The 24,845-nt window shown below is 46.2% G+C and overlaps 1 protein-coding gene across 4 annotated transcripts in view; it reads right to left on the reverse strand.

The window, feature by feature from the left end:
* Positions 1–4,930: 4,930 nt before the first annotated feature.
* The window catches only part of SBNO1 (strawberry notch homolog 1), a 42,208-nt gene continuing 22,293 nt past the window's right edge, over positions 4,931–24,845 (reverse strand). For all 4 annotated transcript variants that reach the window (XM_087828446.1, XM_087828445.1, XM_087828444.1 and 1 more), the window contains 17 exons: positions 24,570–24,721; positions 23,734–23,931; positions 23,239–23,406; positions 22,724–22,899; positions 22,216–22,347; positions 20,697–20,832; positions 19,969–20,081; positions 19,808–19,879; positions 19,265–19,364; positions 17,004–17,078; positions 16,209–16,355; positions 15,818–15,912; positions 15,627–15,719; positions 13,966–14,103; positions 13,276–13,352; positions 12,205–12,398; positions 4,931–11,082 (listed from right to left, as the gene is read on the reverse strand). In XM_087828446.1, the coding sequence (XP_087684572.1) occupies positions 10,940–11,082; positions 12,205–12,398; positions 13,276–13,352; positions 13,966–14,103; positions 15,627–15,719; positions 15,818–15,912; positions 16,209–16,355; positions 17,004–17,078; positions 19,265–19,364; positions 19,808–19,879; positions 19,969–20,081; positions 20,697–20,832; positions 22,216–22,347; positions 22,724–22,899; positions 23,239–23,406; positions 23,734–23,931; positions 24,570–24,721 (2,209 nt within the window). In that variant the 3' untranslated portion in view covers positions 4,931–10,939. The remainder of the gene's footprint in view (positions 11,083–12,204; positions 12,399–13,275; positions 13,353–13,965; positions 14,104–15,626; positions 15,720–15,817; positions 15,913–16,208; positions 16,356–17,003; positions 17,079–19,264; positions 19,365–19,807; positions 19,880–19,968; positions 20,082–20,696; positions 20,833–22,215; positions 22,348–22,723; positions 22,900–23,238; positions 23,407–23,733; positions 23,932–24,569; positions 24,722–24,845) is intronic.

The following is a 24,845-nucleotide window of genomic DNA, read 5'->3' on the forward strand; positions in this document are numbered from 1 at the left end:
CCGTCTTTTAATCACAGTGGCTCGCAAATTTTTAAATGAGGCACAGACATTCAGACATCTGGATCTAGTGAGGAAGGGGTACACCACCCATGCCTTTCCTTCCTTCCCTGAAGGATTGAAGGAGCGAGTGACACTCCCTCCCCAGCTCAACCAGCACCCCCCCCCCCTTCTGATCACCTTTAGGCTTTTTTCCAGCCAAGGATGCTCAGCGAAATTTTATTTCATCAACAAATTAACGACACCTTCTCCCACCCACCCCAACCCCCCTCCGTCCCCCAGGGACCCAAGAGTCAAATAGTATCACTGTCCCCTGGAAATACATTCTTCGCCACAATGTAACTTTCAATGTGTCAGTAGTTACATTTTAGAAAGTACGAAGAAGCTGGTGAGGTTTATCTTTGATACATTTGACATAACACAATGTATCCAGAACACTATGTTTTCAATAGGTAATGAATATAAACAAATGAAGATACTTTGCGTTATTTTTATCAAACCAAGTCTTGAGAACCCGGCGCTACTTTACGCCCAGGGCGCGTGTGAACTCAGACGAGCCCCATTTCAAGCGCTCGTTGCCCCCCAGCGCCGGCGGGTTTCCTGTTGGACGGCGCGGGCGGGGGCTGCGAGCTGAGGGCTCCCAGGGCGGACGGACACACCTGGGCCGCGAACCTTCCTCCGCCACCTGTGAGCTGTTAGCGCCTCCGAGGCCTTGGGGCGAGCCCCGATCCCGGGGGCCCGCCGCAGGCCCTTCCACAAACCTTCCTGGCCCTTCCCTTTCCGTGTTGCATTTTCACCGTGATGTCCACCCGGTCACTGTAACTCACCATCATGATTGAAAAATATTTTTTCCTTTTGTTTGGAATTGCGGTCCAATTCACTTGGTATAAAATTCGCCCCTTTAAAGTATACAGCTTAGTGGGTTTCAGTGTTTTCACAGAGTTGTGCCACCATCACTTAAGTCTAGGTCACCCCGAAAGGAAGCTCCATACCCAGTAGCAGTCACGGCCTCTTCCCACTGCCCCCTAGCTTCTCGCCACCTCTAACCTCCTTCCTACTTTCTGTCTCTCTGGATGTGCCTGTTTTGGACGTTTCATGTAAGTGGAATGACACAGTATGTGACCCCTGCGTCTGGCTTCTTTCATTTAGCACCACGTTTTCAGGGCTCATCCACATTGGAACACGGATCAGTACTTCGTTGCTCTGTTTCATCCATGGCGAACACGGTTCCGTTGGAGGGATAGACCGCATCCCCAGCTGACGGATATTTGGGTCCCTTCCACTTCCACTTGTTGGCTGTTATAAATACGGCTACTATGAACATTTTGGGTACAAGTTTTTTTCTGTGGACATGTGCTTTCAATTCTTTGGGGTATATACCCAGGAATGGAATTGCTGAGTCTTATGTTTCACTTTTTTTTTAATCCTTACCTGAGGATATTTTTTCCCAATTGCTTTTCAGGGAGAGAGAGAGGGAGGGAGGGAAACATCCATGTGAGAGAGACACACTGATTGGCTGCCTCCCCCGACTGGGGATGAGCCTGCAGCGAGGTCCGTGCCCTTGGCCGGAGCTGAACGGTCCGCAGCCAATGCTCTCACCACTGAACCTAGCGGGCTACTCTCACCGCTGAACCTAGTGGGCCAGGGCTGTTTTTGGTTCATTTTTGTGTACGACGTGGGGTGGGCCCAGATTCATTCTTTGCATGTACACATCCAGTTGTCCTGGCACCTTTCATTGAAAAGACTATTCTTTCTCCACTGAAGGGCTTGACACCCTTGCTGAAAATCAATTAATGATAAATATGAGGGTGTATTCTATCCCATTGATTTATATGTCTATCCTAGGCCAGCACCACACTGCTTTGATTACTGTAGCTTTGTAGTAATGAGCTTTGAATTTAGGAAGCGTGAGTGCTCCCAATTTTGTTTCTCTTTCTCGAGAGCGTCTTGGCTGTTTTTCCTTTGCATTGTCCATATGAGTTTTAGAATCTGCTTGTCCATTTTTTTATTTTTATTTTTGGCCACACAAAAAAAGGCAATTGGGATTTTGAGAGGGCTTGTATTAAACTGGTGTCAGTTTAGGGAGTACGTCTATCTTAAGTCTTCCAGTCCATTTATATAGGCCTTATTCCTTTAATTTCAACAATGTTTTATAGTTTTCAGTGTGCAAGTCTTGTACTTCTTTGGTTAAATTTCTTTTTAAGTATTTCTTTATCTTTGATGCTATTGTAAATGAAATTGCTTTTCTTTTTTAATTTTTATTGATTTTTAGAGAGAGAAAGGGAGAGGGGTAGAGACAGACAGACATTGATTTGTTCAATTTATTTATGCATTCACTGGTTGATTCTTGTATGTGCCCTGACCTTGACCGGAGATCAAACCCAAAACCTTGGCCTATTCTAGGCAGCCTTAGACAATACCTGTAAGAATGTGCTATGACTGGGTTCCAATAAAACTTTATTTATGAAGTTTGAATTTCATGTAGTTTTCACATGCTACAAAGTATTCTTCGATTTATTTTTCCCCCCCGACCACTTAAGAAAGTAAAAACTTTTCTTAGCTTGAGGGGTCAAACACAGGCGATGGACCGTGGGCCGTTTGCCAATCCATTTCAGACCACAAGTGCAGGTTTCTTACGCCCGAATCCCTATGAGGGAACAGAACACCAAAAGTGGGACATGAAGCCCTGGCCGGTGTGGCTCAGTTGGTTGAGCGTAGTCCAGGGCACCCAGAGGTTGCTGGGTCAGGGCACATGCCCGGGTTTCAGGCTCAATCCCCATACAGGGCGTGCGGGAGGCAGCCGATCAGTGGCTCTCTCTCATCATCGAGGCTTCAAATACTCCTCTCTGAAATCAATACATATTAAAATATATATGAAAAAATAAAAACGTAATAATTGAGTACCGTGGGCTCCTCTAGTGTCCCCCGCCTCACCCTTGCGGGTAATTCCTCACGAGGGCCATTTGGGAGCAACGGTGTGGTGCTTGCGTCTCCCCGCCCGACGGGGCACTTGCCGCCCAGGGTGGGAGCTTTCAGAGGACAAAGCCAACTCGCCGAGAATTGGACTCTAAAAATAAGCGTTTTTGCACTTTTTTTTAGCCGCCTTTCTCTCCGTAAAGGCCTCCCCAGATGGCTTCTTTACATCCTGCTCTCAAATGACTAGCTGATAAATATTCATACTTATGGAAATCGCACAGGCTCCCAACGCCCGGCCAATTAACATTTGTACTTCTCGCATCTCAGGGGTGGCGCCCCCTTGCTCCCGGGCTGTCCTCAGTAAGACACCGCAGGCACGGGGAGCAGGGACACCGGTTTGGTGCCTCCTTATGGCTAATGTGTCTCGGGCAGTGGTTGGCAACCAGGGGTATTTTGCCCCTCAGGAGATAGCTGGCAATGTCTGGGCACTTCAGGTTGTCACAGCTGGGGGGGGGGTATAGTGTGTCTTACTGGCATCTAGAGGGTAGAGCCCAGGGATGCTGCTCAGCATCCGCCAATGCTTCGGACAGCCCCAAATGTCAATAGTGTGGGGACCCAGGGGACCACGTGTGGTGAGGCTGAGAGCAGGCGAGAGGACAGGAAACATCTACGGGGAGCAAGGGCAGAGCAAACAGAAAAGCTCAGGACGTCAAGGGTCCACAGGAAGCCTGGTCTCCTGTTTCTTTTTCAAATTAATACCCAGTTAGTTAAGGTGACACATTTAAAAGCGAGTTTCCTTTCCAAGTCTTCAGGCTGGACTTGCAGATATTTCAGTGAAATTTTAGCTAAAATGTAGAACACACCCTTCGCACTTGCTCTTCAATTAATGCTCAATTATTTTATGTATTTGACAAGATTAAGTCCCCCCTAAACGTTAGCGCCATTTACAAATGTGATTAAATTCCCTTAAGTGTTGCCAACTACAGATAGGATTCGCTGGAGCGTTTCAAACCCCACGGAGAGAGGACTCACAAACACGCCAGACTCCGAGCATTTCAGGAAACCCCTCTCCCTCCCACTGCCTTCCCCCAGGTCTAGGGGGCGCAGCCACTCTGTGCCTGTCACCTGGTCTGGGCAGTGACAGGGAGGGTAGTCACACATGACAAAGGGATCTAGTCACTCCCTGGGGGCTAACCCCTCTCCTGCCCCAGGTGTTCTCTCTCCTGTTCCTTCCCAAACCCTCTTGTAAGGACCAGCGTGAACTTGCCCCACGCCTGCACCTCCGCCCGCGCCAGCTTCCCCTCGGCAACCTGGGCCCCACCCTCTCGAGAGCGCACAGCCTTCCCTAGGCCCCTCCCTCACTCCCGTGACCACCTGGATTACCACCCTTGATGAGTCACTCATGGGGACAGCCTGTGGCCCGATGCTAGACACACAGCAGTTGCTTATTAAACACTTGCTGAACGAACGTTAAATTCAGGTACTGATTGTACAAAAACGAGAAACTAAAGAGGCCTGTCATAGCTTATGAGCAAAGTGACTTCACCTGAAAACTAGGGGACTGGGGACTGTGGAAAGGAAGCTGGAAAGCAGTGGGCAGAGCCGGGCGTATGCCGAGCGCTCGCCGCTCCCTGCTGGTCAGTCGGCACTAGTTTCTGTTTTGTTTTCTCCTGAGCAGAGCTTAGGTCTTAGAGCCCCAGGTTGGGTGGCTGCTCACCAGGAGTGGCTTTTTCAACAGAGCGCCCCGTGCCCCAAGGCCTCCGGTGCTCACGGATACCCGTCTTGTGGCCTTTCAGGGGAGCTGCACAGTGACCTGTCTCGGGAACCATGGCGGGAGGCAGGGCCTCAGCCCGGGGCCTGGGCCTGTCTGACCACTCGGCCCTGAGCTGGGCTCCATTTCACCCGCATCCCGAGAAGCCGCCTGCGATTCACTTTCCAGACAAGGCCGCTCTCTAGGCGAGTGTGTCGCCACGAATACCGCTCCAAACGCGGACAAAGGAAACACGGAGAGAGGAAGCATCTTAGCTGGTTTAATTTATTTAAGAATCTTACAAAAAAAGAAAAACAAAAACAACACACAACCACCACCAAACACAGAGCTTGTCCACGCTTCACGGCTGATCGTTTTGACTCGCGAGGGTGCACCCCGCTCAGTGCAGCCCAGTACATTTTTATTGCATGAGACACGGTGTGGAGAGTTTACACGTCAGGATGGGGGGCAGGCATTTTGGGACCCCGGGTCCTGGTTACCACGGGAGGCCGGGCAGAGCAGTGCAGTTACCTTCACACAGAGTAGCGGTATTGCAGGGGAAGACTTAAAAAAAAGAGGAACTGGAAACACCACCGAGAGTTTACATCCACCTTGGTTTTCGAGCAGTCTTGGGACCCCGTCTCTTGTCTCTAGACGCCCCACGTCGGGTCAGGCAAGCAGCACGGTCTATGCCTGCGTATGAAAGTATCCCTGGCTGGGCGGAGGTAGAACCTGGCAGAAGTTTTATTGCAGAGACGCCGCGCACCTCCCCACCTCCCGCAGTGGACGGTGGTAGACACGAGTGGTTATTAAGAAAGAGCATCAGTAGCTTGCAGATTCAGTATAAACCACGGACAGGACGCTTTTTGTGCCTGACGGCGGTGAGACGTCAGGTGCTGCCTGGAGAGCAAGCTCTGCTCCCAGCCCCCGAGGAGGTGTCAGAACAGAGGCTCAAGCTTCCATATCTTCTTCAGTGCAGACACTGTCACAGCGAGAAGGGCCCGGGCGGGGATGGGAGGTGGGGTGGGAAAGCAGGGGGACCTGCAGGCCAGGCGGGTCCCTAGCTCGGCTACACTAAGGGGAGTCTCCGCATGCCCGCGCCCTGCCACCTGGCTGCAGAGGACACGCTGCTGCTGCAGAGCCCAGTTCAATGGCTCGGGGGGCAGGTGGTTGAAGGGGACGCACGCCTCTCATAGGCCCTGCTCCGTGACACATCAAGGCTCCCGAGATTCATCCAACTGCAGACAACTGAAATTTTCAGAGTCTACCCAGCTCCACAGTAATGAATGAAACGTGTTCACGGACGGAAGGCCCGAGAAAGGCTCATGGCCACCTTCCCTGAAGGTTATGAAGGAACCTTTCCTTAAAGGGGCAGAATCTGTGCATAAAAATCTACAGTTGCCTCCCAGTGCCGGTCCCACCACGTGGGCTCATGTGGAAGCCACCCCGGTGTCTCCCTGCTGGCCACCCTAACCACTGAGGAAGCCCTGATCCGGCTCAGCCCCCATGTGTGTGGCTCATTCAGTTGAGAGCAATCCACCAGCACAATGACAGAAACAGCTCTGGGGACCCTGGGGCCGGCCCTTCCTCAGTAACGGCCTGTTCTACCCTCAGCACAGAACCACCCATGAGCTGAAGGCCCATGGGGGCCTCCACAGCAGTTCTGTCGCTGTCTTTGGGAGGACAACTATTCCTTAAAGTACCCTGTCCAGTGTCAACATCAACACGGACACAGGCATGTACCGGGCCTGTCTCCCTGTCTGCTGTCACCTCTGTACCAGGAGGAAGCAGGTTCCTGTGCTCACTGCAGAGTGAGTGCATTTCTGACCATCACCTGCAGGTGAGAAGTACAGGCCCGACTTCCTGGAGAAACATGGGAATCTGCAGCAGCAGCAGGACTCAGGTCTGCGGGACATTCCTCCCAGCTGGAGAGCCGCGGGTGAGGAATCGGCGTGGGCCAGGACACGGCGAGGGGAGGGGCGGGGCTCCTGGAGATCTACATCTGACCCTCAGCGCACTGAAGAAGTTAGAGGAGCTTAAAGGAGGTTGGGGGAAGTTTTTGTTTTTTTAATGTGAAAACATCAGGCTCACTATAGCTTCCAAAGGGCAACGGACATGAGCATAACAAGTCACATGATGACAGTATCAGAAATTGCACTCAGGTACCCCCAACACGACGCATTGCACACAGTAAAAACCTGTAACACAAAAGCGAAACACAGTCGGGCACGCTGAGAAATATTAACACGGAGCACACACTGGAATTCATAGCAAAGATGCAAAACTGAATTCTAAAATAAGTGAGTGAATTCAACTAAGAAGTTCTCAGATTTTTCTACAATTAATAAAAAAATTGTAAGATGCCCTGTGTGGGAAGTCAAGAGAATAAATAGGACTGAAGGAGGGAAAAGATGGAAACCAGTTGGGAGGGGGTCCCAATGTACACGAAATATTTACATTCAGAATTCAAAAGAACTCCACATTTCTATATACACACACTATGTACATATGTACAAGCACAGCATAAAATTAGAAGGGGGGGGTTAGAATTCACATCAAGGACCGAGAGAGAAGAAAAAAAAGACCAGCTTGAGCTGCAGGCACCTAGATGTGCTTCCTTCCCTTACATGCCCTTAGAAGATGCTCCATTTGTTAGACACTGGCCACCAATGAGGGTTTCTGCAAATAGATTTTGCTCGCAGCTGTGGCCAGGTAGGCATGGACGGTGAGCTACATGGACTGCGAGCAGCCAAGCGTGCACATGGGTGTGGTGTTATTGGGGAGACCCCAGACATAGGGAGGGGGGTCTGCAAGTGCCCCTCATCAGTGGCTGCCGCTGCCTGCTTGAAGCTTGAACTAACCAAACGCATGCTAACTGGATCCGTGTAACAGCAACTCTCAGGCAGCACGGTTCTTAGAAACTACCAAATACCACTCAGGTACGTTGTGAAAATGAGAGTCTGGATAGGTATCTTTCTCTTAATCTTGTACCAAGAAAAGGATCCCACAGGGAAAATACCTGGCCTCCGCTACTTCCATCAACTGAGATGCACCAGTCATTTCTGTTCTATCACTTGCTAAACTGGAAGGGGGAGGGGGAGGGGGAGGGAGAAGGCTCCCATCACACAGCTGTAAATGCTGACCCAGTACCCCCCTCTCAAGCCTGCTACTTGCTAAGAGCATCACAGGGCGCTCACGATGGGCGCATGAATGCCCAAGGGCTCCCGCCAGAAAACTGCCTCTAAAAGATTATACTTCCCTGGAGTTTGGTAATCTAGACCTTTTACCTTTACAGACAAGGCAAAATAAAACAAAAAGGTGCATTATTGCAACTCAGAAAGGTTTTCTGCAGTGTAATTAACTGGGCTGCAATAAATATGTACACACATACACTACAGCATTGCTTTGGGTGCAGGATCTCGCTAATTTACACGCGGGTGTTGACCAGGGTATCTGCAATTTAGCAGCAAAAAGGGGAAATTGCTTAAGACATTTCTCGATCAAGCTGTATTTAAAAAGTGCTTTGTTAATACCTTTAGAGCCTGCACGGTTGATACCTATCTGGATAGCCCACTAGACCTTGTAGTACGGAGGTTGCTGACTTAGGGGAACACTAATTCCCCCGAGGTACCGTCTGAGCAGATTGTAAGTACAGTCACATGACCTACAATCCAATCTTTGTGCTCAGAGTCATATTGCTAAAAGAGGAGAAAAGGCAATTGCAGAGGCCAAATGGACTCGCACGGGGTTCAGCAGGGCCCCTGGGTTCAGCCGGGACACAGGTCCTGAACTACATGGGCCAGCTGTAAAGAAGTTAGCTGCTGCCAAGACTTGACTTTCTGACGGAGGAGGACCTTGAATGCTGGGTGTTCCTATGTTGGCCAACCTGAACTTGCTGACTTGGCTAAGGGCACAGTGTAAAGGTCGCATGCTCCCCTCCTGGAAGGGGGATGGGCAGCAGGCTCTGGCCCGGCACCCCACACAGGGCAGGGGCACACAGTGCCCCAGCTCCCCACCCACTTACACTGAACACCTTTTTGAAGTCTACTTAAAGAGTTTTCAGAGGCCTTATTTCCGGACTTTATTTTTAAAAAGCAAAACAAAGCTGCCCTACCAAGAACAGAAGGTCCATCTGCCCCTTTACAGCAGGTAGCTATTCCAACAGCAAACATGACACTGTCAACTGTGGGGGCCAACTAACTGTAGGCTAAAGAGCCCTCATACTGACACTGCCTGGGCAACACCATAACCTGCTTGACAGGCCCTCCCCCCCAAGAGGGAAGCTGGCCAAGAGCCTATGAGAGAGTCTATCTTCCTCCCCAACCCTACCACTGTCTCACTGGAGGGGGCAGGTTTGCTCAGCTTCCTGCCCCAGCTCTCTCACCTTAGCATGTGGACGGGAGCGGACAGAACACCTGTCTACTGCAGGTGAGACAATTCTGCCCTTGGCTGCCAGCTGTGTCTAGTAGCCCTGACAAGGGACACTGGCTGACATTCATATGGATCACTGCCTGAGATATAAGGACTAGACTGAAGACAGAAGTTGCATCCACTGGGCAAAATATGCCAAAGAACAGAAATTACTCCCCATTTGTTCATTTAGGCATCAGGAATAAATGAGTCCAGAGAAAGCAAACCTGTGGAACATGTGACACAGCTGAACTGGACATAACCACACTCAAGAGGGAAGAAACACAAGTGGACAACAGCCCAGCTTCCCACCACTTATCACCCACCTCACCTGGTTCTGAGAGACTTCTAAAGAGAGTCAGAGGGAAACAACTTAACCCGAGAAGCGCTCACAGGCACTGTCACCTTACCCTTCCTCACACCACCTCCATTCTGAGGGGCAGGTTTTAAGCCAACACGTGCTGAGCACCCCTGAGTCTGCAGAGTCCCAGTCAGGTTTCTTCTGGAGGTGGTGGGGCCTAAGCAAGAGTCCAGTTCTGGTTAGGATAACAGCGTTTATTTGACATCTGCAGGATGGTGGTATCTTGCAGCTTTTGACCAGGTTTATACAATCTCAACAGTGCAACCTGCGCAAGCAAAGGAAGGGGGGAGGAAAAAAGGAAACAAAAAACCAGCTGTCCCCTCACTTGTTTTTATAAAACATCTATTATAGGCGAAACAAAACTTACCCATGTTATAGATAAGTGTCTATTCACATTTGTACATTACCATTTTTAACAGCTTGAGATAAACTCTACAATGTCTTACAACACATTAAACAATATTCAAGTTACTGGGTAACAACAATAACGAGAAATAAACATACAGCAGAAGCCTCAGTGTTTCCTCCATCTACTTTACAGCTCAAGTACGGTGCCTTTTCATGAGTGACCAACATATTAATATAATTAAGTAAAAAAAAAAAGACGATTTGTAAAATGGAAGCCGAGTTGTCCTTCTTTCTAAAACTATCTTAAGTTAAGGAAAATGGAATTTTGAGAAAAGCAGGCTTGTAGCCGTTCTTGCAGCACTCATTAGGAATACTATTAATACATTAAACTTAACTTTTTATGAGTTTTATCACAAAAAAATGTATTTATCACCTTAACAAGGAACCTAGGGCAGGGAGGATTGGGGGAGGGTCCCAGGGTCAGAAGCGATGCCCAGGTATAAACATCATAAAACGCAGTGACCGAGGCTATGCACCTGCACCTCTCTCCGTCACATGACGTCTGTTAGTCTTGCTCACGCATGCTTCCAGGACATGCACTGTCAGACATAAACGAGGACAGAACCTGAATGTGCCATGTGCAACCTCTCACTTCATGCTTGAATAAACCTAGTGTTGAGTAAGTTGGAAAAGAAACCAATATATATTTTCTATTTATAGACCCAAACACATGCACCCGGAGAACTCCCACAGCCACGGCACGGATGTCCTGCGCGAACCCTGAGCACTGTGAACATTAAGTAAAGCCGGTTTGGGAAGTTCCAAGCATTTTTAAACCAATTGTGGTTCGTAGCCTTGAACAAACTCATAAACAAACAAACAAACAGACGGACACACGCACACACACCCCTCTGCTCCCCCAAAGCAGGAGCATACGGGAAGTACCATGGGCAGAGCGAAGGAAAGACAAATGTCCCCAGTCGGCACTGCTGATCTTCAGTTTCACTGTCTATTCCACGTTTTTCCTTTTTCCCAAAAAATCAACGAGAGAGCACAACTGAAAAAATTATAATTCTTTGGAAACTGTCCCTGATTTTTATGCAAATGATATGCGTCCCCAGCATCTCAGATACATCCATGTTGAAACCTGTCTGTTCTTAAGCATTGCTCAAGCTGGCGATGCTCTGGGGATGGCGCTGCTGCCAGAGCTGTTTCTGCTGGACCGCAAGCTGCTGGGACTGGTCTGAAGTGGACAGGAGATTCACAAGAGGAGCCACACAATTTGCGGGGATGATCAAACCTGCCATTAGAAATAAGAATTTTTAAAGGTTGCACCTAGGAGCAACCACACAGTATTTTACACTGCCCAGCAAATTCTAAATGAGGCATAGTATTAAGAGAAACAAACCAGACTCCACACAGAAACTAAACAAACACCTAACAACCGAAATGGCTCTTTCTGAAGAAACCTGAGCACAAGCGTGTCTTCGTGTCACCATCTCCTTGGTGGAGGGCCAGGAGGTCAAGGTCAGAACCCTCCTGTCTATTATCTCTCGCAGCTCCCAAACGTGGGCAAACATGCCTTCCCTGGTAGGTACTAATGCAACAAACAGACTGCAGAGTTGTGGCTACAAACTCCAACGCTGACTAAAGCAGGCAGACGCTAGCAAACTGGACAGCAGATGCCCTGGGGCGGGGGGGCACGACGGACTCCAGACTCCTCCCAGGTGGGAATTGGGGGGGGGGGGGTGCTCAATATTCCAGAGAAGCTGCTGGGTTTTTTTTTTTAAAAAGGAGATGAAAACCCAGGCTTTTGAATTTTACATGTTGACAGCTAATTCAAATAAATGAAAAGTTGCAACTGAAAATACTTGAGGGTCAAAAAATGTCCATGGATTGACTTTGGCCACAGGCTGCCAACCTGCAATGGATGACACAGAGGAGGGCTGCTGCACACAACAGACAGAGCAGTGGGAAAGTGCAAGGAATGGGCAGATCCCGATCCGAGGAAGCTGGAAACGGAGCAAGCTAGCCCCACCCCGCAGGGTCCCGTCCATGCTCTGTGCAGTGGCTCTGACCTCTGTAATCTCAACCTGGCTCAATAAACATAACATGGTGGACTTCACACAATCCTGGAAAGAGGCTGAGCTCTCCTCAGCCAGGGCGCCCACACAGACGGCAACAGTGAGGAAGAGGAGGAAGGGGGGGCCCAAGAGCAGATGAATTAAAGACCACCCAGAACTTTAACCAGAACCAGCAATGTCCATTCAAAGGCTTAACTTCTGTTCAACACTTTAAGAATATATGCAGCAAGCGCTACCCCACTACCAGAGAGAAGGTAAGATTTCTAAGATGTAAGAAGCAAAATAAGAACAACACGGGATCTTTTTCCCCAGAGCTCACCAATCCTGCCAAGACTCACCTACGATCCGCTGTCCATCCTCTGTCCTCAGCCGAACTATCTGCATTTTCACGTTTGTGCCGCTGACAGATGCCAGAACACCCTCGACCTTTGTCCAGACACTCAGCACTGAGCCACATAATACATAATACGTGCGGCAACGAAGACCTATTTCACAAACTAATCCCAAGCTTGCTTTTTTGCAATTGCCACGCCTAGGAGAGAGGGGAGAATATTTACACACACACACAAGGCTCCAAGGTCTGCCCTAATGCCAAGTGGAACACGACTTCCTTTACTGAGAGTTCCTTCAAGTGTAGTCCTTTCGACACACTGAATGTCCTTTCCAATGTTAAGTTGTCACTACTGATTTTTAAAATTGCAGCTATTTCTGGGGCCTAACTCCCTATAAAATGGCTGATTTACTGATTTCATATCCATTAGTTTATTGTGGATATTACTACCTTAACGCTAGCTGATAAAATAATCCTGCCAGTTATTTCTATAGTATTTCAGGTAAGTGGGAAAGGCTTCAGCAAACAAAAGCATATAAATTTATTTTTAAAACTGTGAAAAAAGATATCAAAATTATTCTCACAATTCATCAATAATATCTTTACAGTTTTAACTCAAGGTGAATATACTGTATTAGGGGACTTTTCCTGCTAACACTCAAAGCACATGTTTGAGAGAGGATTTTTGTAGGTTAACCTTTAATGTGTCTTATCTTAAAGGGTTTTCCTAAGTTAATAGCACTAGTTTACTCTCAAAACAAAAACATTGCTCACATCAAAGCAAATTCATCTACCTACATATGTATAAAAATAAAAATAAACATTAAAAAACAAAAACAACCCTAGGCCCTGGACAGTAGCTAAGTTAGAGCACTGTCCCGCTATACCAAGGCTGCGGGTCACGGAGCATATAAGAACCCAATCCACATATCCCATCAGTACTGCTGACTGCAGAAGCAACACTGAACAATCAATAGTGTGCTCAGTGCTTATAGGGACTGTGTGCTACAGTAAAGACATGTCTAAATAAATCCTGAGGACACTGTGAAAACTACGGTAAGAAACATAAAATACTGACCAGTAAGCATGAGTACAAGTGTCTGCAGATGAATTATACTGATCTAACCAGTGAACCAGGGCATCGTCCGAGACCACCTGTGGAAGCAAGACAAAAACTCCACTGAAACAGGACTGTTATGCACAAACTGGTTGCCTAATCTGACCTGTAGACAACTTAAAATGATCTGACAGAATACTTGGCCCTTGCTACTGGCTGCATCAGAGGGCCCTGTGTCAACTTCTGCCATGAGGTTCCTCCTATGCAACACATTTTTCAAACAGCCGGCTTAAGGACCACTGTTTCCAGGTGACAACGGCTAGGAGAATAGCAGTGCAAGGTGATACTAATAATAAAATCAGTTTTTCTAGAAATCATTGCAAAATATAAACAGCAGTTCATCATAAAACCAGAGCTGGTGGGAGAGAATTTCAGTCTTCTACATCTTCCCTTTATTTAGAAACTTCTGATTTTACTGACATCACAAGCTGTTTGTTTTAAATAATCACCTTGCAGGTTTCCTAAAGGTAGATGACATTAAGACTGGATTATTAATATAACAAAATTTGACAGAAAATTTTTCTGGAAACAATTTTTCAGTAATTAAATAGGAAAAACAAAATAATTTTATATATAAACACAATGTCCTTCTAAATACAGCTTCAAACTTATAAAACAAGTATTTAAAGCAGTGTACCAATAAAAAGATACCTTCTTATATTTCTTCTTCAGATCAGCATGAATTTCTAACTTGAGCTGTTTCCCGGTATTTGGTCTGTAGACTAGGAACAGCTTCTTTTTGGGGTTCACCTCTTTGACCAAGACGGCAGTCTTCTTGTTGTTCCTTATCTGTCAGAGGGGAGACGCGGGGGGAGTGCGCTCGCGCAGGCCGGGCACGGGCAGCACAAGAGAACCGGCGCCAACGGGCGCGCGGACCCGCCCGAGGAAGGGCGGCCCGGCCCCTACCAGCTCCAGCAAGGGCCCTGCTCAGGGCAGGCGCGGGGCCTTGGTTCTGAGGGAGGCTGAGACAGGCCGAGGCCAAGGCGCTCTTTAAAAGGCCGTTTAGAATAAGGCTTAAAAGCACCCGGTGCAGACGCTTGGCATGTTCTAGTCCACGTACCTGACTCACAGTCCAACAGCTTCCGATACACTGAGGGAGGGGTCAAGAGAGTGGGTCTCCCCAGGAAACGCTTTACCTCTCCCATACGACTAAAACTGTCCATAATAAAATGCTGTAAAAAATGTTACTCTCCTTCAAGTTACAATAAAATATAGCCTCCAAGATGATTTTGACCACCCCCAGTCCTGAGCTCATCTCATCCATCAGTGCCACCCACCCCCATGGCTGCCATAAGGGGTAAAAGCCAAAACATTGAACAAAACCTACATAACTGTACGCAGAAGTAAGAGAGAAGCGTGCACCAAACAACAGCACTTACATAAACAAATTTTTTAAGTGGGACTTATGAGAGAAATCCTAGGAGGAAGGAGCTATAAAAAGCCTATTTCATTAAAGGAAAAGTAATATTGGAAAATTAATCTCTCCTGTAAAGAATGGTTAACAAACGACTAAGCAATACCTCTGGAGGAAAACTGGGGGGGGGGGGGGGGGGAGACAAGTTTCAAAGTAAAGACGTTCTCCCAGCTCCTCTGCAACATGACTATTCTGCTGAGCAACTAAGCTTTCCCATTAAGGTCACCCTCACGCTGATAGAAGGGAGCTTAGCTTTACTCCTCTGCCTGGACACTAAAGATCCTTTGTCTTTTTCTTATTCAAATGATTTGAAACATTGTTTATATAATTCCACAAAGTCTATAAATCAATGGTTAAGGTGAAAATTACATTTTCAACTTTTTTATCAATTGAAGTAAAACACTCGATAAACTTATTACACTGAAAGCACAATGTTTCAAGCAAATAACAGTGTGGTCTGACTTGGTAGTTCACTGTATCGTAGTTAAAGTCATCACTACACAGAGAAAATAAAAGTGACTCTGGCCCGGCCGGCATGGCTCAGTGGTTGAGCGTTGCCCTATGAACCAGCAGGTCTTAGGTAGATTCTCCATCAGGGCACTTACAACAATCAACCAATGAATGCTTAAGTAAGTGGAACAAGTTGATGTCACTTTCTCTCTCCCTTCCTCTCGCTCTAAAAATCAATGAAATAAAATAAAAAATTTTTTAATTGCATCTAACAATATCCCTCAAATATATTAAGTGAAATTGTACATAAGTGGAAAAACCCACAGTTACACCGTTACATTATCAAACCAGGGAAAGCTAAATTAAACTGGAAAATTGGCCGAGAATCACAATGTTGGCGATGAAAGCATGAATATGGAGAGCTCACATCTAAGGAAACAAGTCTTACCTGCAGTGACAAGTAAAAGCCGTCATCTGGTCCTGTCAGCTCAGCCCAAATCTTGGTGGCTTCCTCCCAGGACATCCCCCTCTCTACACTGATCTATAAAAGAAACAACAATATTTAAATTCAACTCACTTCTGTGAGTGCCTATCACAGAAGGACAGCACCCTTGAATGTCACATGACTGCCAGACTAACCGTGTATAACTCCACATGACCAGAGGTTGAATATCCTGGAGTCAGAAACTTCTTAACATCACTTTTCCTCACTTTCTCATCTCCAGAACCAAGATCTTAAACAAGAAAAAGCAACACAGAAATGTAAAAATAACATTTTACTGGGAATACATGTTTAAAAACTTTCCCACTGCTCTGGCCAGTATGGCTCAGTTGATTGGGTGTCCTGTGCACCGAAAAGGTCACCAGTTACATTCCCATCAGGGCACATGCCTGGGTTTCTGGATTGGTCCCCAGGAGGAAGTGTGCAGGAGGCAGCCAATCAATGTTTCTCTCCCTTCCCCTCTGTAAAAGTCAATTTAAGGAATATTAAAAATTAAATTAAAAAAAAAATAAAACATTTCCCACATACCTAAGATTCCCATATCATATCTTCCATTTTTTTTGGCATTTTGAACAACTGCGGTGAGTGTGTCTGCAAAATACTGAAACAACGCATTCTGCTGATGCACCTCCATGCCCAAAATCCTATTTAAGAATTTCCCTATGTTGTTATAATCTGCAATGACAAAATTATATGAAAGATTTAATACACAAAAATAGCGATTAAAATTTTACTCATCCAAGCTTAGTTCCCTGTCTCACACTCTCCTGGACTCTTCCATCACAGCGCCTGCCCAGCCCTAGGACAGCCGCACTCTGACCCTTCTGCCTCTAGCAGCCATCACAACCACAGTACCTGCTCAAAGGACATCTGCTGACCTCAACTTTTGCATCTTCAACTTCACTTACTCAAGCAGGAACACAATTTAACACGAGGCTGTCACTCTCCAACATCAAGTCTCAGCTAGCTAAGTGATGAGGGCTCCAACTGTGTCAGTGAAGCTCAACTTTGGCTGCACAACTAGAATGTCTAGAAACTTTGGAAGGTAACCCATGTCTGAGCTCCAGCCCTGACTTCAGTACATATATATATATATAAAACCTGGGTTGAGAACTGCTGCTATTGGGACAGAACAGAGGTGGAGCCTCTGCTGAATAACAAACGAGAGCAGAAAGGAAGCCCCAGTGCTTTGTGAGCACTCAGTGACGAGGTTTGAGAACCAGGACTTGAAGCTTCCCCTTCAAGCCGACAAAGGCATAAATAACCAAACGGGCTTTACTGATACAGCAACAGCAATGTGTGTATACAAACCTGACACCTTACCTTTATCTAGAGTAAGAATTCCTGAGCGATCTTCTACATTTATCAGGCCAACTCCTATCAGTCCCTGTCGAACATCTGTAAGAAAATAAATTTATAAAAAACCTGAGAGCCCAAATGAGCCATTTTCTGACTAATCAAACTAGATCAAGTTCTAGCACTGAGACGCGGCCTACGTATGTCCCACAGTTCCTATGAGCTACATTAAATGGAGCCCACAGCCCCCAAAGGTCTTTAGGCACTCTAAAACCCTGGAGTACTCAAGCTTCACACTACAGTCTATTATTTCACTAAAATATCTTATGGCCCTGGCCAGGTTGGTTAGAGAGTCATCCTGATACAGCAAGGTTGCAGGTTCTATCAGGGCACATATAAGAATCAACCAATGACGCATGAAAAAGCAGAACAACACATCCATGTCGCTCTCTCCCCCTCCCTCTAAAATCAATTTTTAAAAAAATCCAACAGCAATGTCAGGCATTGCAGATCTTTGGATACACAGTCGTCACCCACAAAATTTAAACGACTTTGATCATGTAACAAAATACTACCTTCAACAAATGGGTAAATAAGGATATAACCACATTTCCTCCCCAAATGTCACCTACCAGTATTGACAAGGTACTGCCAAAAAAAAATAAATAAATAAGCAACATGTGCAACAGTCAACATGTTCTGAATTGTGTTACTAAGAAGGCAGTTTATGGAACTTTAAAAAATACTGGCGTCTCATAGAACACGGAAGTGAGAGAAAAGGGCCAACAGGAAGCATGATGACATCGAACTGACACTTTAACCAGCCAGCACTCTGCTGCACGCTCAAAACTGTTTCGATTCTATGGGTGACAATCATGCAGCCAAAGATCTCTCGACTGCAAAAACTCCTCCTTTTGGGAACCCATCCTATCCCCATATATTGCCAGTACAGGGTGGGGCAAAAGTAGATGTTCAATTGTCCGCATAGAAAATAACAATAATTAACAAATAATACAAAAATAAACTCTGCATTTCCTGCGCTCACAACTGCAAACCTACTGTGCCCACCATGCATAGAAGGGTATAATTTCAGCACCGTCTGTAATGGCAAAAAGGGAAACCAACTGAACAGCAGTGAGGGAACCCCTGGAGAAGCCGCTAGTGAGCTAGCCGTAGAACAGTATGCAGCTGTAAAAATGTGTCAGTGCTGCAGCTGCTGGTTGTAAGAGATGTCTGTAATATATTACGTGACAAGTACTTTGAAAAAGTAGTAGTAACAACATTTAAGGGAAAAGCTGTGTTTGGAGGAACTTGGAAAAAGATGCTGGGAGGCTGTCCCTTGTTCAGATTGTCAACATCCGTGACTACAGTGGGTGGAATGGAAGGTGGGAGGTAAGGGGAGAGCACTGCCTCTTCATTACACACTTCAGGTTTCTTTCATAAACTTACAATGATTAACATGTAATTTTAAAAAGTTATAAATGGGGGAGTCATTTATGACACTCCTTCCAATGACCAAAAAAAAAAAAGAGGGACAGAGAAGGAAAGGGGAAGGGAGACAAAAGCAGGGCCAAGGCTTTGCTGACATTGAATGCCACCGTCAGTGACCACCCAGACCCCTGCCTCACAGTCAATATGGGCAGCTACCAACTGGAGAGGCCCTTCTAGTGAGAAATACTGACTCTACAACGATACTTCAAGTATCTTACAGCTATTTCTTAAATCTGTATTTCTTAAACCTACTTTCCAAATATTTCAGTTTCCCAAGCTACTAAAATCATCTAGACCACTCACATTTATGTAGCAGTCTATTCTACAGATTTGTGAGCTAGGTCTAAGAATTTCCATAACACTACCTAGAACTTTCTTTTAACATGAAAAATTTCCCAACACATACAAATGTAAAAGAGAATATTCTATGAACCACACACATTCTCATTGCCCTGTTTTAACAACTGTTAACACATGGCCAATTTCACCTACATCCCCCCAAGCAACCTCCACAGATTAGTTACCCAGGTCCTCTGACTTTAACATTAAAGTTTAAGGGCTACATGAGAGGGATTTTAAATTACTCTAACAAAACAGCTATCCTCTGTGAATCTGGGGATGGCACAGCACACTCACTACGCTAATTAAATTAGCCTACTGCTTATTCAACACAGGTGAACAGTAACCTTCAGTTTCTAAATTTTATAAAGCTGAAGTAGCTCTGCAGTTACAACAGGTCCAGTGCCGCCTCCTCCTCAGAGCCTGTTCTCCTGTGTTACAACTACGTTGAAAGTTACCTTTGAAGAATTCCCCAGGGTAGTCTGGAGGTGGCGACACCATAGGAGAATCCAGGTTGACAATGGATTTCATGACAATTTCTAATGCATTTCTTCCATACTGCAATAAAAAACAAACAAACAAAAAGTTTTAGCATTTGGAGGCTCTTCAATCACATGACCAACTGAACACTATAAAAATGATCAATGCACCAAAGATCAAAACCAGCAGGACTGAATCATCTTCATACACATCCTGTACTCCTAGTGCCTAGTTTACATCTGTGTACGTAGCAGACAATCAGGAACTTCTGGGAGCTCACACTTGATTCATTCACAAATATGTGTAACATTCCTATTTTCCAACGGGAATAAGAAGATGATTATGTTGCACAGCAGATCTCCCCATCATGTGAAACCCCATCTAATGGTCTATGGGAAACCATGTTTTACAGTAGAACCAAAAGAGGAGGCAGTGTAGGGTTGGCAGCAGTCCCTCCTTTCTCTCTTGACCACCAGACACAGCTCACAACTGCAAGGCCGAGCCCGAGATCTGAAACGTACCTTATTATCAAAGTTGAACCTGCTCAGATCTCTGGATTCCGTTGCTCTTCTGTCACCGTGGGTAAGTGCCCCCTATCAACACATAAAATTTCCAATAAAGAAACAGAAGACAGGTGACACACACCATCCTGTACAGACGTCTATAAAACTCAGGAACTTACCAAACTCTCAAGTCTTTTAGCAACAATAGATGCGAATCTTTGCTCTCCTGCCAGCTCAGAAATCAGAAAGACATATTCAGGAGCAGTAACTTGGTTTGACCTATGAGTTCGTCCTGCAACCACATTAAAAAACAATCAGATCTTGTTCCTTAGAAACATAATTCTGAGATCTATGGCTAGCATTCAACACTAAGATGGTATCCAGAAACCCTGAAACAAGAGGAAAAACATAAAACTGTTAAATGCTAAACTACTACTGCCACCCCGGTTTGGTTAACCACAATGCTGCTGATGCACAGCTGCTCGGGCTTCTCCAAAGACTCTTGTTTGCAATCAAGGGGTACCAGGGAGGTGAAGATGGAAGGGAGGGAGCAGCAACATGCCCTCATGGAAGCCCCTGGGGGTTGTTGAAAAGGACTCTGAGTGGCAGGTGCTCTGGCACCGTGCACATCCTAAAGGTCTGTGATGAAGACTCTCTCGAGGAGCCTGCTCTTGGATAGGATGCCACAAGCCCCATGAAACCCCACTGCAGGTCTTCTACATCTTTTAAAACAGGTATGAATTCATGATGTACTCTCTATTTTAAGGTGTGTATATGCCGCACACACCTCCAAAATCTATATGTATGTGGAGTTTTAAGATGTCCGACATTAAGTACAGACTCTCACATCCACACATTTCACCAGGGACCCGCTATCCGCTGAGTGAAAGGCAGTGCAGGAACCCACCAAACTGCTGAATGGCCCGATCAGCACTCCAGGGCAACTCCAAAGTCATGTGGACCCTCCGCCTCTGATTTTTGGCTCTCCGATCTGCTTGTAATGAAATACCTGAGCTGGCAGCTTCTGAGATGATAGCAATATTCTGTAACAAATATAAGAGGAAAAAAGATCATCTCTGCACAAAGACAAGCAGGCAAGTACCCTAAATAAAGTTCTTAGGTAGGCTACTGGGGTCCACCAATTCCCACTCTCCTCTCCTTCCTAAATTACAGAACCCCCAACTTTAGGTGCGTGCATGGATTCCCAGAATCAAGATTACATTTCTCAGTCTCCCTTGCAGCTAAGTGAGGGCACGCTCCAGCCAGCAGGTAGTAGTATGTGAACAAGGTCCAGGAAAGGCCCTTAAAGTTGAGGACACGCCCTTCTCCTTGCTCGTCTCTGCTGGCTGAATGTAGAAGTGCTAGGAACGAATCTGAAACAGCTCTTACATGGGGCAATTTGGAAACAGAGGCCCACATATTAAAGGAACAAGATAGTGGCCACACCAGCCTTGGTCTAGCTACTCACAGGAGACGTGTACCTGGGAGGAGGAACTTCTACTCCGACCAAGTCAGTGTGGCTGGAGCTTCTGTGACTTAGCAGTCAAAACTAATTCCAATTAATCCAACTCCTAATGCATATGGGCCAAGGTCATGAAACAAGTACATAAAGTAACTGATAGTACCTCTACCTACAGCCTTTAAAATATGTAACATAAGCTTTTAAATATATTTAAGACGCAACTTTGACAGTGCTGTCACCTACTTCCAGTTGCAAAGCAGAAAAATGTACTGAAGTGCGACGCCAAGTGGGCAGAGAGATCTCCTCCTCCTCTCAGATGACAGCATGGCGCTGCGTGGCGCTACCTACTTTTTAGCAATCTCATCAGCATATACTTAGAGCAATTCCAACTCGATGGAAGAAAAACTGAGCTGAGAGTCTTAAAATTGATGATGTTTACTTAACAATAAGAACCTACAGAAAGAAATAGCCTCTGAGGCAACCAAAATCCCTCCAGCAGTCAAATAATGCAAGTCCAATCCACAGTCATTCAGAGTCAACTATCCTAACATACAATGACACAGCAACAAAGGACACAGCTCAACCAAAGGACACTAGTAATCTGGGCACACAATGTATTTCTAGGTCCAAAATCAGACTAGAGGGTAACATTACACACAGTGCCACTAAGATGAGCTTGGAGAACGCAGTATCTGAATATTCTGATTAGAGATGTGAAGAGCCCCCAAAGCTATCAAGACCCACATCTAATTCTTTGCTGAGCATAAACCAATTACATTCATTTTATCAGAAAATAAGATGTAAATGTTCAGTGACTGTGTATAATTACTAAAAAACATCACAGGGTAACAACATTCAACAGGCATAATTGACATTAAAAAAAAAACACCACCTTCTAAAGATTAACCTAAATGTTGAAAAGCATCCACAAAAGAAAAAAAGAGGGCATCCCAGAAAAACATACCTTATCTCCATCCATAAATCTTTGTTTTTCTGTGATATTTAGTATTTCCACAGGGACATCCAGTTCAGATCTAGACTCATAAGATATGCTTCCATCATCATTGCTTACGACCCTCCCCTTGCGGCCAGTCATCTGCAAAGCCAAACAAACAGTGCCCCTTACAATTAAGGCACCTGACACAGACCTAGGGCCCTTCACTGGAGAAACCTGGTGCGAGGTGAAGCCATAATGAGCCCATTCGTGCTGCCAGCCTGCATGCCCCCGGTGCTGAGGGCGAGAGACACTGCCACACAGACCCTGGTGTTGGAGGCGCAGGGATAGAGGGAGAGTCTCAGGGCAGACACAGACGCTAGGGGCTCGAGGATCAGGATAGAGTAGAGCAAGAGCCTAAGATCTGAGAGGAAACTACACAGACTGTTACATGACACCCAAAAACACCACTTTCTACAGGGTTTTAAGGTGCCAAAAAATTACCCAGGAGAGATACAGCCCTGCTCGTCCCATTTACCTCAGCAACATTCTCAGGGCCGCCCAGCTCATCAATGAGTTCATCCAGGGTGTTAGGAGGGAGGTCTTCAGCTAATTTTTCTAGCTTATCAAGTAGGTCCTTCTTCATCTGCTGGGCCCTTTCCACGGCATCCTGACTTGTTATAAGGCTACTGTTACTGTTGGTGTTACTGTTAGCTGGAGAAAGCACATTTGTTAAAAATCAGTGCAGACCCCGCTGGGTGTGGCTCAGCACTTAAGCATCGACCTAGGATCCAGGAGATCTCGGTTTGATTCCTAGTCAGGGCACATGCAGGGTTCTGCGCTGGATCCCCAGGCGGGGGCGTGCAGGAAGGAGGCAGCCAATCAATGACTCTCATCATTGATGTTTCTCTCTCTCTTTCTCTCTCTCTCCCTCCCTCTCTCTGAAATCAATAAAGATATATTAAAAAAACAAACAAAAAAACCAGTGCAGAGCTGAGGTATCTGTTCTGCTTAAAAGCACATTTCACAGACAAAGCAAGCTTCCGCACATACCTGGTGTGCTGTTAGGAGCCGGCGAGATTACCGGGGTGGACGAGAAACTGGGTCGCTTTGATCCAAGACCTGACGCTAGTAAGGCACTTTGGATGGAGTCTGGGTCTACACTTCTCTTTTTCTTTTTATCTTTGTTTTTCTTGTGCTCTTTTCTGATTAACCAAGGATCTGAAAGTTAAGGAAAGATATACGTGTTGAGTCACATGTTAAAACAAGCACAGTCCTCCCAGGACAGGGTGGCTGAGCTCCCACATTGTTAACTGGCAGGCGTGAACCAGTGGTCAGGACACCTCACCATGGGCTACCATCCACAGCCTGAGGGTCGAACAGCTGCAAAAAACAAAGGCCATCCCCGCACATGAGTGAGCTAAACCTCTAGAGAACGGGCAAACGTGGAGCTCCCGACCCAAGGCTAGAATGCGTGACGATTGCAGAGAAAAGGCTTTGCCACAACGCCCCGGTCAAGCCCATGTCATCTGACCCTGGTGGACACACCGTCGTCGGCGTCCTCACTGGACTCGTCTCTGAAGGGGTTGAAGTCATCGTCATCTCCGGAGCTCATGTTCCTCGAGCTCTCACAGTCACTCTCCTCATCACCAGAGGCGTCCGACTCGCTCCCGCTGTCATCAGAGCTGCTACCAGCAAGGCCACCGACATTTCGTGCTTTTTTGGCTTCTCTAGTAATTTCTTCACCTATTCTCAAACCCCAAATGAGAGAGTGAGCCCAAACACACCGCTGCAAAAATCCAGTAAATTACATGTAGTTCCTGAGTTAATTCAATGGAGAACAGAAGAAATGCACTTACGTTAAGGCTGTTAGAGTAAGATTCACAAACAAGCACTAACCTTTTGGACTTACGCAGAAACCAGGTTACACCCAATTATTCTTAAGAAGGAATTAGATACATGAGTAAAAACTCAAGACTGCCTTCAATGCACAAGTTTCAAAATAAATTCAGACCAGAGATAAAATAGACCTTCTGGCACTGTCACAATTTAATTGTGTATCAGGTTTAGAGAAGAGGCCAAAATAATTACAGTTTTACACAATACTTAAACAAAAATAACTTTAGCCTGGCCAGCATGGCTCTGTGGTTGACTGTCGACCCATGAACCAGGAGGTCAGGGTTCGATTCCCGGTCAGGGCACAGGCCCGGGTTGCGGGCTCAATCCCCAGTGGGGGCGTGCAGGAGGCAGCCAATCAATGAGTCTCATCATAGATGTTTCTCTCTCTCCCCCTCTCCCTTCCTCTCCCTGAAATAAAAATAAATGAACAAGCAAAAAACACAAAATGCTCAAATCTACACTATTTTCAACATTAAAAAACCCACCTTTCCGCTTCTTTATTTTATTTTCTTTACAAGGACTATCTCTTGGTGAACTGTTGTTACTTGGAGCCGTTAAATCGATTCCCAGCAAACTATAAAGCTTTTTCCTGTCCGGAGCAGGGAAATGTTTTTCAATGAGTGACTGCAGCACTCCTCTGTTGTAGGAGAGAGAGAAAGTGACAATGAGCGAGCGATTCGGTTGTTTTAGTTTTTTTTTAAGAGAGAAAGGAAGGGAAAGGGGGAGAGAAACATAGATCCCACATAACCAGTAATGGAACC

Source organism: Miniopterus natalensis, chromosome 20, assembly GCF_054644295.1.
Source record: "Miniopterus natalensis isolate mMinNat1 chromosome 20, mMinNat1.hap1, whole genome shotgun sequence".
Taxonomy (NCBI): Eukaryota; Metazoa; Chordata; class Mammalia; order Chiroptera; family Miniopteridae; genus Miniopterus; species Miniopterus natalensis.